The 14369-nt window shown below is 37.9% G+C and overlaps 1 protein-coding gene across 5 annotated transcripts in view; it reads right to left on the reverse strand.

The window, feature by feature from the left end:
- trps1 (trichorhinophalangeal syndrome I) overlaps nucleotides 1-14369 on the reverse strand; it is a 115314-nt gene that overhangs the window by 75435 nt on the left and 25510 nt on the right. For all 5 annotated transcript variants that reach the window (XM_084130694.1, XM_084130698.1, XM_084130697.1 and 2 more), the window contains 2 exons: nucleotides 8618-9438; nucleotides 4705-5798 (listed from right to left, as the gene is read on the reverse strand). In XM_084130694.1, coding sequence (XP_083986820.1) covers nucleotides 4705-5798; nucleotides 8618-9438 — 1915 coding nt within the window. The remainder of the gene's footprint in view (nucleotides 1-4704; nucleotides 5799-8617; nucleotides 9439-14369) is intronic.

The following is a 14369-nucleotide window of genomic DNA, read 5'->3' on the forward strand; positions in this document are numbered from 1 at the left end:
TTGGTTTCAGTTGTTTTTGGCTAAATTAAAACTAGAAATTCATTTCAGTGCATCACTACTTTAGCCGTCCAATTATGCAGAGGTGAGTCATTTTGTCATCACTTCTGGTATTGATTGGAATTATAATCTGTTCATCTGAGCTGTCCGACTGTGACTGTGAGTTTGGGGGCGGGGCTCTCTGTTGATCCGAGCAATGGAGGACGAGTGTTTGAAATGCAAAGATGTGCAGATATTACACACTCCCCTCTTTCTGAGTGAATCCCACAATGAGCTAAAGTCCGAAAGTAGCATGTCTAAAATCCAATGCAGTTTATTCTCAGCTCCTGCACGTAAAAGGTCTCCCTTTCCCGAACTGGAGGGCAGTGTGATATATTGAGTGCGCACTGGATCGGGTGGGCACGAGGTGTGGAAGGCTACGGCATCAATATCAGGTTCACGTTCGCGGTGGGTGGGTTGCTGTTTGGAGACTAGAGGGCAGGATTCTGCTCATAAATCTACACTATAGCGAGGTGTTCAGGAGAGACACATACGCACACTGGAAATATTATGTATCATTGATTCGACAGACCACACAATCCCTCACACGCACACACAGAGAGGTCAACGAATGCTTCCACACAATGAAACCGGATACCATGACACAGATGTTCATACAATAACATGGAAGACACAACCCAGAAAACATGCATGCAGTAGCCTATAAACTAAGATCTAGTGTACACAAAATTCTCAAGCTCCCAGTAAGCCTGCATGGGGAAAAGTAGTTTAAAACAAAATATGACATGCACATTCTCACTTGCACACACACACACACACAGTCTGAGCTGAGAAGCAGGAGCTCTCCAGGGAGCCCATACAGGTCTGATTTCTGCTCTCTCCTCGCTGGTTCCAGGCTGTGGGCTCTGAATACAAACAGCGCCTTATTCAGAAAGGCCGCACGCACAGGCTGAAAACACTCAGGTCCACGTCCACCTGAAACAACCAGCCCTGGGCATCTGGAGCATGATGGACGTCACTCAAGGCTTAAGCACACACAAACCTTCACACAGGGGACAGGTGGGTGTATGAGGCCTTTAAATTCACAGTTTCCTGACACGAGCGCCAACTTGACAAATGATTCCTTCGGCGGGATCTTTGACAAGTCAGATTAGACCGTTGATCATTTAACAACACTTGAACTTGTGGAATCAGTGAAAAAGTTTAAATAGTAGGAAAAATGTGTCTGTCATGCAGCTGTGTGTAACTTCTTTGTGTTATCTCATGGGTATGAATGAATTATGCATGGGTTGGAAATCGATTCTTATTAAAAAATATTGTAAAGTATTACAATATTTTCATGACATTTGATTTCAATTTACTGTTCTGGAATGTCTGAATGTCAGATGTGGATGAAACGCATAATAAAATATGCAATACACACATTAGAGCCACTTTAAACTCGCCATTGTCATGACAATTGACTTGTATTTTTTGTCAGCCAACAATAATCGGCTTGAGTGTGCAATTCATTGTTTCCTGTGATTTAATAAATGCATATGCAACATCTTCAACATAAAGACTTGCATTTTTGTGTAAAACCAAGTAAATGCAAGATTGGTTTAGAAGAAATTAAGACAGCTACAATGCTAGATGCCATAAATGTGAATGGATAATTGCTTTTTACAAAAATTACAAAAACTTTATATCACAATTGATTTCTGATGTTTTTATCTGCAATGACCTGATCATTTGACAAAAGTTCACTCACAGTACTGAATGAATCATTGTTCATCAAAAAACAAAATTATTAAATGGAATTTAGCATGACAGCAATTTAGCATTTAGAATAGTCTTTTATATATATATATATATATATATATATATATATATATATATATATATATATATATATATATATATACATATACATATATATTAATAGTCTTATAATAATGTTATGAGAATATGTAGGAAATTGCTTAACTTGCTTCTATTGTTCTCAATTGTAAGTCACTTTGGATAAAAGCATCTGTTAAATGATTAAATGTGAAATGTGAAACTGAAAATAGATTAAACATTTCAAGAATTTGTCAGTGAATTTCATAAGAAAGCATTAACCGCATAAATACAATGAAATAAAGCATATGGCCGTTTTGCATTAAAATTTTGCTATTGGGTTCGTTTTCCCATTTAAGCATCAGTAGTGAAATTGCTCAGAAGAAGTTCTTGCACATAATATAGCACAGTATACTATAATATCAAACACATGTGGCATTGAGGTGGTTTGGTGTATTTACACAACATTTATATTAGATTTAGCAAAGTGCCTTTCTGTTCTCTTTCTACTGTGCCAAACTCAAGCGGACATATGGATTTCAGTGGTGCAGTAAACTCATTTTTATCAGTAAATTCAAACCGGCACATGTAGACATGCCTGTAAACTCTGGCAGAAAATGGAGAGTAATTGAGATCTTATGTGAAGGTAAAGCAGAGCCACGCTCATCCGCGCCGCACATACCAAACAGATGGTGAAAGAAAGAATATGGAAAGGTATAATAGATTCCCACATGTACACGCTTAACGGACATATGCACATGCGCACACACACACACACACACACGAAAACAAACACTGAAGTGCACTCACATTTACATGCACACCTGGCCTCAAGACAAGCTAAATCAGAACCAATGAGGGACTGCTGTTATTCCTCACGTTTAGCATTTTCAGTTTATTCAGCTGTGTTGCTCGACTTCAAGTAAAAAAGTGAGAAAAAAAAGAAAAAAAGAAAACCTGTTACCTATCAGCATAAAAGCAAAACCGCCAACACAGAAACAAATGTGTAACACAAGCTCGCTGGATTTAATCAACAGCTGCTTTCACTGTCCAATGCTATTGTGTGACAATAAGATTTTGAATATAATTAAAAAATATTTAATAAATATAAATATTGAATAATATTGAATAATATATATATATATATAATATATATAATAATATATTATATATATATATATATATATATATATATATATAAAAATATTGGACCTTTAATATTTACATAAATACAAATGATGAGTTAAAACATTTCAAAATATGAAATAAGTATTTTAAAACATACAATATTATGTTTAATAATATATCATATTTATATATTTAACAAACTGGGGTAATGTAATGCATTCCAATGCTAAAAAATACGTTTGTGAAGATAATATTAGTGGTATTTGTAAACTCAACGGCTCTATCTTAAGTCATATTAGCAAAATGTGGTGGTCAAAAAAGGTCAGTTGTCTATTGTCTATAGTGTAACTCACGCAGAATTCACTATTAAAACAAGTTTTCTGTTGGTAAATGCAAAAACACTAGCTTGAACCTGTTGTGGATGTGGAATCTGCATGGGAAAATCTTTCGCCTTCATGTGAAATTCCGGCTACACTTTATTTTAAGGTGTCCGTGTTACGGTGTAATTATACATTTAAGTGCTGAGTAATAATAAACTACATGTACTTACTATAGGGTTAGGTTTAGGATTGGAGTTGGTTTTGGGTTAATTGCATGAAATTATGCATAATTTGCCGTTATTAACACATGTAACACTGTAAAATAAAGTGTTACCGAAATTCCTGCTTGTGTGGACTCATATTGAAACGGCTGGATTTTGCCATTGAAAATTCTCTAATCAAAATGTGACCGCACCAGTGGTATGGGTGGTCTCAAAGAAATTGCAATGCAGTTACTAGGTCTAGACGGAAACTTACTGACCCAATCCATTAAGCCCACCCTCAAGACCACTAGATATGGTTCGGGTCATGACATGTTTGTAGCACAATTAGAATCTTTCGTAACTATTGATCCATTTAATTCATCCTTGATGAATAAAAGTATTGATTTATTTTATTTATTTCCCCAATAAATGCACCCCAAACTATTGTTTAGTTTCTATTCATCAGAACTTTCTATTCATCAAAGAATCCTGAAATAAAAATGTAAATATCTGTTTTCAACATTGATAATAATGAGAAATGTTTCTTGATCATCAAATCATCATATTAGAATGATTTCTGAAGGATCATGTGACACTGAAGACTGGAGTAATGATGCTGAAAATTCAGCTTTGATCACAGGAATAAATTACATTTTACTATATATTCACATAGAAAACAGCTGTTTAAAATTGTAAAAATATTTGGTAACACTTTATAATAACGTTCATTTGTAAGTCATTTATAAGTGGTTAGTTAATGATGAACTAATCATTTACAAAACATTCATAAATGATTAGCAAGTGCATTTATGTATGTTTTGTAAATTCCATTACAAGTCATTTACAAGTGATTAGTAAATGATTAACTAATTATTTACGAAACATGACTATGCGTTCATAAATGATTCATAAGTGATATGTTAATTATTGTATGTATGTTTTGTAGATTCAGTTATAAGTCATTTACAATTAGTTAAAGATTAACTAATCATTTACAAAACATGAATATGCGTTTCATAAATGTTTAATAAATTATGTGTTTTTTTTGTGACTTACAATGACTTACAACTGTACGCTATTATAAAGTGTTACCTAATAGTTCACATTAGTTTTTTATCAAATAAATGCAGCCTTGGTGAGCAAAAGAGACTTCTTTTAAAAAATCTTACCGATCCAAACCTTTTGACTGGTAGTGTATATACATATAAAAAAAAGATGGATCTGTTATGCAACGTTACCTGTAGTGACGAAAGATCTCCTCCTCCACTTCAGTGAAGAAATGGCACTTAGTGCAGGCGTATTCTCCGGGATGATCCCGCCCTGGTCCCGCTCCTCCATCCCCTGATCCCTCCTCCTCTGGTTTGACTTCCAGTAAGGTGTGAGAGGTGTGTGCGCTGTCATAGTGCAAGAGGAGCAAGTCAATATCAGTGGAGGTGAAAGGGCACTGGTCACACAGGTGTGTGACGGAGCCTCGGGGAGCCGGCGGGGACGGGGACGGGGTCGTTCCTCCAGTTGTCAGTTGCAGCAGAAGAAGAGCACAGTGTGAACAGGAGCTCTTTCGGCAAGCGAAGGGGTACGAGATCTCGCCCAGGTGCTTCTCGGGGGTGCAGAGCCCACGCGGGCAGAACGGGCAATGTTTAATGGTGCACTTGTGAATGCTGTGAACCCGCTGGTAGTGATGCAAAAGCGGAGCGACGACGATGACCTCCGGTCCGTGTGTCATTGAGTAACGGAAGTCGCAGAACTGGCAATTATAACTGGTTACTACAGTTTCAGGGTCGCCTGTTGCTCCAGCCTTCTCTTTTTTCCGTAAATGTGAGTTTTCGTCACGTGTCTTTCTGTCTCTCTCCACTGGACTTCCCTCCCTGACGGCCGCTTGACCGTGTCTTTTCTCATAGTGCTCTAGAAGCCTAGAGGCGCTGACGGATTCGCAGCTAAAGCTGCAGTACTTGCACCAGTAATACGCTGCAGGAGCGTCACCTTCAGTGAGGCTAGGAGAGTCTGACGCACGGATCGGTACAGAGTATCCAGCAACAGAGTCATCTTCGGCCCTTACCGCCACTCGATCCGCCCACTTCCCGTGCTCATCCGTCCCGATCCGCGGTACGCAGTTCCCCTTCCGCTCAGTTGAGGACTTGTCGTCGAGGTTGGGGTTGAACGGAGGTGGACTCTTCATCTTGTTGGGGTGCGTTGCAAGGAAATGCTGCTCAAGGTCTACAGACGAGCTTCCCATGTAGGTGAAGTTGCAGAACTTACAGCGGAAGTACTTGGTGTTGCCCTGACAATCTTGCGTCTTCCTCCCGATTCCGATAAAGGTGCCGGCTAACGTTACCTGTGAGAGCAGGGAGGTTGAGACAAGGAAAGAAAATGAGATAAAGGGAAAGAACAATCATCCGTGAGTTACAGAGAATTACAGAGAAATAGAAGTCTGATATAATAAGACAGACAACAGACTTTCAATAACCCTCCCAATCTCCAAGACGAGGCGGCGGTTATCACCACACAAAGGCAAATCACATTTTATGTTCTTATTACTTCTCAGCGCTGAGAATTCGAAAATCCTCCAGCGAGCAGATGGGGAACATGTGAAACCTGTAGACGAGTGGAGGAGCAAAGCACCCATGCATGCAAAGACCAAATGGATCTTTTCTTATTAATAATATCCAGGTGTGACTTTAGTTCTGATACTTTGAAATTAAATGTAAGTTCTCTTAAATCAGTATAATTGCACGCATATGAAAAAAAACAGGCATGCCGATCAACGGCTCAAGAAGATGCAATAAAAGCCCAGCCTATAGACGTGCATATGGAATATATAGCTGGCAGTCACAGTCGGAAGAGAGTATGAGTGGGAGGTCTCGAGCTTCATACGCACTGGGGGGAATTCAACGTCACGCTCCAGACAAAACACTCAAGGAATGTCACAGCGCAGACAGACCCTTTCCCCTGAGCTGTATGTTCAAGCAATGATTAAATAAACACCCACTGCGAAGCGTAATGTGTGCTTGACTGTAATTCTACACATGCATATTACAGATACAAAGTGGACCAATTTAAAGTCTCAGCTGGTTGCCCTGTATCACCTGTCTGTCTGAGCAATGGAGAAACTGAATTTAAACCTTTGTCTGCTAAATGACTAAATGTAAACGTAGGCAGACTGCACCACGAAAGAGTCTCTCAAAAGATATTTTTTACATTATGGGGGGGGGGACTATAAAATATCCTCTATAACAATAAAATATCACAACTAAGGCAGCTCAGAAAAAGAAATATGATACACATCACAGTAAATACAATTATTATTTATTGTTAATGATAATAATAAAATGAAATAAATAAAAAAAACTGTTTAAAATACCTAAAAACTAGGTATTTTGTCCAAAATGTATATTTATAGACACTAGAGTTTTGCGACTTAATTGTAGTTGAATTATTTTATAATATTAAATAAATAAAAATTTAATATAAACATTAAATATATATATATATAAAAAAAACATAATATGTTATAAAATATAAAGAGTATATTTTGAATATTATTATTACTAAACAATTTCATGCATCAATGAGTTAGCAATAAGTAAAATCATTAGATCTGGCTGGTAAACTGGGCAAAATCAGCCCTGCAATGACTCAAGCTAAACGCATCCAAACTTGGCTCGTCCCGCAGAAACCCAACTTAAATATGACGCTTAAATTGTAAACATGACATTGTTGAAGTGAAGAGTGAAACCGTGCTGAAAGTTGGGCAGATAAATGACTATGACATCTGTTCATTACCCATCGTTTAAAATAAATCGACTGCTGTGTTTTCACTGGCTCCCCTCACCAGCTTCCCTACGCTCTTTTTCCCCCCTTTTTTCATTGGGAAAATGAGAAATCGCAGTCGTCGATATTACTGCATGGAAAATTCCACTAGGAACGAATTCTGAATAGACTCATTATTCAAACTTTTTCCCTAAGAATTTATACGGTATTACGACAATTTGTAGACAGGCTGATGTTGAATTGAAAAAGATCGTGGCCGGTGTTATTAGAAGAAAAAAAAAGCTCAGGTACTCTGAGCTGCGCTGTGTGCTTGCTTGATTGAGTACATGCACATGTGCAAAGCAGGCAACTGTTCATAATGGTCCATTTAAACATGATACAGTGAGACTGGTGCCATGATAAATCAGCCAAAAGTCACAGAACAAAGCCAAACGCAGTGTGCCAGCATGATCCACACTAATCTCCTTCACATTTTTTGTTTGTTTGTTTTTATAAATCCTAAATCACCAAGGTGACGCTTGCATTTCAATTTCAATGGAGCAGCTTGATTGCTTATTCATGGCGTTATTTTAAAACACACGCATGAACAAATGCAGACTCTATGAGGACTAGTCAAAATTTCAGAATGAATTCATACCAACGTTCATCGGTGTGCGAGTTTCTGCGTGTGCATGACTTTGCATGCATCATATACGGTTACCATGGATCTAGTGGTTTTATTCTGTGACATACATTTTAAGTTCCACTGTTGCATGTGCATGCATCATTTTGAAGCCTTAATGACCCATGGGTCTGATTATAGCTGTGCTCCAGAACACAAGGAGGCGCCTTGCTTCCTACATAGGCAGCTGTCCTACAAGACAGCATCTTAACTGAAATGAGCTCTACATAAGCGCCAACTCCTGCGAAGACTTCAGATGATGCAAACTCTGAATCAACATGCGCCAATGCTACATTTTTCAAAATATCATAATCATTTGTTAACAAACAAGTCTTCATTACTTCAATAAGCTCATTGTTTCAGCCTTAAATTATTACATTGTTTAAATTAATACATTTTAGCTAACTGTGAAATTGTATATGTACATTTCTGAAAGACAGTCACCTCTGATAACAGATCACTCTAAATTGTAAAGCTGCCTTGAAACAATGTGTATTGTGAAAAGCGCTATACAAATGCGCTATGAATTGAATTGAATTGAATAGAATTGAATAAGGAGAGGCAGACGGGAGACTTGATTTGATTTCAATACAGATGACGAGAGGAATGACGCAAAACTCCAAAATGCATAAATATACATAGCACATATGCACTACCATTAGTATTGTTAAAGTGCTGAATTAATAAGTGTATTTAGAAACATTTGATCCCTTGGAGATTACCTGCACGTCGTAGGTGCCGTTGAGTACGGAGGACCTGGGTGACCCCGCTTCTGCCACAGATCCGCTCTGAGCCGATTGGCCGAGGAGGCGCGCTGAGTCTTTGGCCTGTGACTGGGCTGTGAACTGCACCATGTTGTGTAGTGCCAAAATCTTATTGTCCAGCTCTGCGTCTTGCCGCGTCCGGTTGTGCAGGCCCAAATGGTACTTACGAAAGTGCTTGATCAGGTCCGTGGGGTCATTGCCGTAGTAGCCGTACCCACAAATGTTGCACTTAAAGTCTTGTAGTTTGGGTGAGGTGGGTGGAGGTGCTCCTGTCTCCGCTCCCAGAGGACTAGGGGCGTCTTCTGCTCCCCCGATCGGCCTCAGTGGATGAAGAGTAACAGGAGGGACTTTATCTTCGACCGCAGCGCCACAAGGGCTGACGGAGCCCAGGAAAACGAGTGGGCTGTGTGTGTCCTCTCCGTTACTGACAATGACGCCGCCCGACCGCGTGTTTGGCCTCAGATCGATCCGCTCGTCCTCGCCGTCCGCTCTCTCACCCGGGTCAGAGGTTGTTGGAGAGTTGGCGGAGTCCAGCGGTTCGCTATCGGTGCCCTCGCGGCTGGAGGAGGACGCTGCCAGGTTGTGGCTGGAGTAATGCAAGTCAGGCCTGTCTGGTTTGATGGGGCCGGGAGAGGACGGCTCCTCCTGCTCTTCGGGCTCTGAGGCCTGGCTCCCCGTGTTCCCGCTCTCTGGCCCCGTGGCCTCGGCCGCCACCGCCTCGCCTTCCTCTTCTTCACTGCCGAAGCTTCTCAAAGGGGGATTCTTTTTCCGCACCATATCTGGAACCCAGCAAAAGTGAAGAGCAACGTTAATAACTAAGCGCAATGTGATACGATTCCAGCAACAAGCAATTTGTCTGTCCTACAACTACGACTACGAGACTATGAAATCACAGTCAATCAGAAGGGAACTGGGCGTGTGGCCGGAGTCTCTCTGTACATAATAAAATTCATAAGGACTTGACATTAACTTTTTTGCTCAGCAGCCACTGTGGCTAGTGGTTTTCCAAACTTACTAGCCAGTCTGCATTTCACTGGCCACAACTTTGACATCGATACCATGGGGAAAAACTGCCATTTTTAATACCATCATATAGGCTGCTGTCACTTTAAGACCTGACGCAAGGATCTACTGCACTGGTACACATGCGTGTTTACATTCACTTAAAACAAAACTGACGTGAATTCTCGACAAGTCCGGCATTTTGTCATTATTTTGCGTATTTGACTGTTTAAGCACAATATACAGTATAAGCAATGAAAAAGAACTCAATTTAGTACAAGGAGGCTTTATGTGCGCACAAAATCTGAGGGAATGAGTACAATTATGCTCAATAAGTGCAATCCCACTCCGAAATTCAAGCCCTGTGACAGCAAAAATATCCATGCAGTATTCAGAACGTTCTCGTTTCCTTGAAGATCTTATCCTTGAGGTGAATTATCCTCTGTCGCTTTTAATACAGCTATAAAGGTATGCAAACTCACATTCAATTCTTTTAACGTTAAATAAAGCTCATAATCAGTACCTGAGATTATCATCGTCATACTTTGTCGTTCCAGACTTGGCGGCGGAGAAATAGAAACCATTTTTAAAACGAATGATTACGTATCGCCGTCGTGGCTGGTTAGGACAAAAACTCTGATTAACATGGAAAAGATGTCGCGGCGTCACGTCTGGTTAGGACACGCCGTTACTCAAGTAACGCACTCAATGTGTGGTTCTCTTTGCTTGCATGCTAAATACAATTTTGGAGCCAATGCACCTATTCTGCTCTCTGTAAAAGCTTTTTGATTGTCGAAAATCGGAGACAAAATGCCCTAGAAATGGTTCAATCCATAAACAGCAAATGAGGTTCTAATATCAGTGACTATGTCTGCGCCGGCCTTTGTTGATGATATTTTAATGAATAAAATCTGTGCACTTATGTCACTGATGTGGCTTAGGGACACACATTTTAATCAGTTACCAAAATCAAAGATGATAGGGAGAGAGGGGAAAAAAAAGTGGAATTTATAAAGTGATTCATAGCAAAGAATTTCCATCAGAACTCAATGAGATCATGCGTGTTTGTTCATAGCAGGCAAATTGCACTATTAACTAGACTTTCCTTTGGCACAAACGTGAATTTCTGTTAAAGGTTTAGCATAAGGCACAGTTAAACCTAATTTTGCATTTGCAAGATGGTGTGCGTGTTGGCCACTTTCAATTTAGGGCAATTACAGTTTCTCATGATTTAACAAAACAGGGGCCTGTCTTATTACGACAGACCGTCGAGAGCAATTTCCTCATTTAGTCTGTGATGCAAATGGATATTAAATAAAGCAATTCATGCTTTGCAGAGAGGCCACACCTTAACCACAGCTAAGTTAATAAAAGTCTTGAGAAAATCTAATCACAAATATGACCACACCCTGTCAAATCACTCACAGCATCTTAAAACTCGGTGAATCTGAGGCTTCACAGCATCTAAACACACTTCAGCCGGTGATTAGAAACACACCTGTCTGTGTCATATTACCACCGCTGAAAAGAGATCGCATTTGAAGAAGAGATTTATTCAAATATCAGCGAGCGTGACTGATGGTGGCACAGATGTAACTAATGGCTGATGTCGTTTTCTGAAAGCTTACATTCTTAAACTGTCATGAAACATCCAAAACTGCACATCATTATTGTATCATATCAAGAAACGCAATCAAAGACATAACACCGCGTGCAGGCCACAGCATGATCTGAAACGTGTTGATGAGGATGACAAATAAACTAAATGGTAATTACCGCTCCACACAGCAAGATTACTCATTTGTTGGTTTTGTACACAAGTTTGTATACCTTGCAAACAGGTCCCAACATCATGGAAAACCTAGAAATATCAGGGAATTAAAAAAAAAAAATGTTTTCCAGGCCAGTAAAAGTCAAAAGCTTACATGGAATAAATAAATAAAAATAGTTTGATTTTAGTATGTTTTTAGCATGTGAGCAAACAGCACCACACACTGAAAAAATAAATACATTTAGAATGATTTATAGTGTACATACATAATATATATTACATATATATATAACATATACATATATATAACATATACACATACATATATATATATATATATATATATATATATATATATACACACATACATATACATATATATATATACATATATATATATATATATATATATATATATATATATATATATATATATATATATATATATATATATATATATATATATATATATATATATACACATACATATATATATTATATTATTGTAATCACTGCATAAATGAGATGCATTTCCATATTTTACATTTTATTTATTTTATGATTAGGAGCAATTATTGGATTTCATTTTTGCCTAAGAAACTCTATCAAGACTATGAAAAGTTATTTAAAGAAGTTCTCGCAACAAGTGTGTTTGTTTGGATACACTTTAACTTTTTTCTGATTAGCAATATGTGTCCTATTGAAACCTTAAATGATCTCATTATTTAACTGATGAGGGAAGTAAATGAAATATAAATTACTTTTCTTTATTCCCAAAGTACTAAAATAATCACTGACAGAACCAGAATCATTAAGACGAATCAGAACCACGATCATAAAACCGCACGATTCCCATGCCTCGTGAATAGACGTGTTTTTAGTTCTGCTGCGACCCACAAGCCATTATTATGATAACTGAGCATTTGTGAGCAAAATCTTATTTTGAGGGGATTTTCAATAAATCAGTCGAATCAGCGATGTGATCCCTGCTTCTGTTTAATAAACTGTGGATTAAGTTAACTTAATTTAAAATTTGTATAACATATTAAGCTACTATTTGAGAGAGCTATTGATTTACTGAACTAGACGCTTTCTCATTTTCCTTTCTGAGTATAAAGGGATCGAATACTAAGACACATCTTAACCAACATGGAAGGGGAAACAAGGAATGGAGTGGGAGGACGAGAAAAGTTTTTAATACCTGATATGGTGCACAATTACATTAAAACTTGCAGGGGAAGCAGTGAGACATTACCATTCCAGGCCGCCAAATAATCTGCTTTTATAGATCCCAGGCTTTTGCGGCGTTCCTGTACCAGTCGATTCAAATCTCTAGTTCACTATTATCCACGCCCACCTCCTCCTTTCCTTTCCTATATTAAACTGCTCCTCTTCTGTTATTGTGCCTACTCAAGAACTTACTTAATAAAGTATAATATGCTTTTTGAAAAGGACAGAACAATCAATTTTCTTAATTAAAAAAGTAAGGGGGGTTGAATGGTTTGACGGCGGCTCTTGTCTGAATACAGAACAGGACTGTCCCTCGAGTGATCAGAGACACTTCAGATAATGTGATCTAATGACAGGAGTCAAAGCTCAATTATAAGTGAGTATATTATTACGACTATCTCACAATCAGACAGCGTACGAGAGTGTTAACTGAGTGTTACTTGGAGAAGAGGAATATTCCAGGGGGTCTTGGAGAAGAGAATTAACACAATGCTGTAAACTGCTGTCATCAGCCACATGATTTAAAGCTACTATATTATGTTTTGACAGTTGTTTTTTTAATTAGAGAAAACTACCTGTCAACAGGCACTTCTTCACTGTCATTGTGACATGGTGATGGAAAAGCTTTGTGTGCTTTAAATCACACACACAAAAAAAAAAAAAAAGATAAAAAGAAAAAAAGCATTGTATGCACGGACAAAACTGACAATGCAAAGTGACGCAACATTCCTGTGGAGAAAAGCGCTCGATGACAAGAGCAACGCATCGGGATAGTTCAATTAACACGCCAGCTGATGCAAATGTTGCGCGCTGAACAACACAATGAGTCATTTGCATACATATTGTGTGTGCAAAGTTCTAAATAAAATAAAAAATACTTTTTTAAAACACACAGACCCAGGCGTAACTGTTTCCCGCATTGTTAATATTTGGGTAATTATTATGACATCAGCATGATGCAAAATAAACTGCAAATTAAAAAAAAGCATGAATGATGGTAAAAAAATGTCAATGACAAATAAAAGCATCCATGATTGCTACAAAACTTTGATTTGGTAAACTTTTCTTCAAATATTAATAATCAGTTTTGTTAAAATAGGAAATAATACTAACAGATCATGCCAAACTACTTTTTCATTTATAGACCCATAAAAATCCAAATTAAATTCAGAAATTAAAAACATGCCCATTGTATACATAAAAATGATATATAAATACATCTGTATATATTATAAAGACACAGATATATTATGGTCACACTTTAGTTTAGGGTCCAATTCCACTATTAACTAACTATTAACTATGACTTTTGCCTCAATAAACTCTTAATTACTGCTTATTAATAGTTAGTAAGGTAGTTGTTAAGTTTATTGGGTGGATTATGGGATGTAGAATATGGTCATGCAGAATAAGGCATTAATATGTGCTTTATAATAAACAGCCAATATCCTATTGCATGCTAATAAGCAACTAGTTAATAGTGAGAATTGGACCCTAAACTAAAGTGTTACCTATATTATATATAGATGTATATCAATGACTATACCGATTTTAAACCAATTGATTAAAATTCCCGCATCATCCAGTTGTTACAGTCACAACAAGTCAACTCACAACAACTCGTATCCACTGGATGTTTCACAACATCACAATGATCTGAAATCAAATAGAGATGAAAAGCAGATTTGCTGAACAGTAAACTAATGT

Source organism: Abramis brama, assembly GCF_963993115.1.
Source record: "Abramis brama genome assembly, chromosome: 12".
Taxonomy (NCBI): domain Eukaryota; kingdom Metazoa; phylum Chordata; class Actinopteri; order Cypriniformes; family Leuciscidae; genus Abramis; species Abramis brama.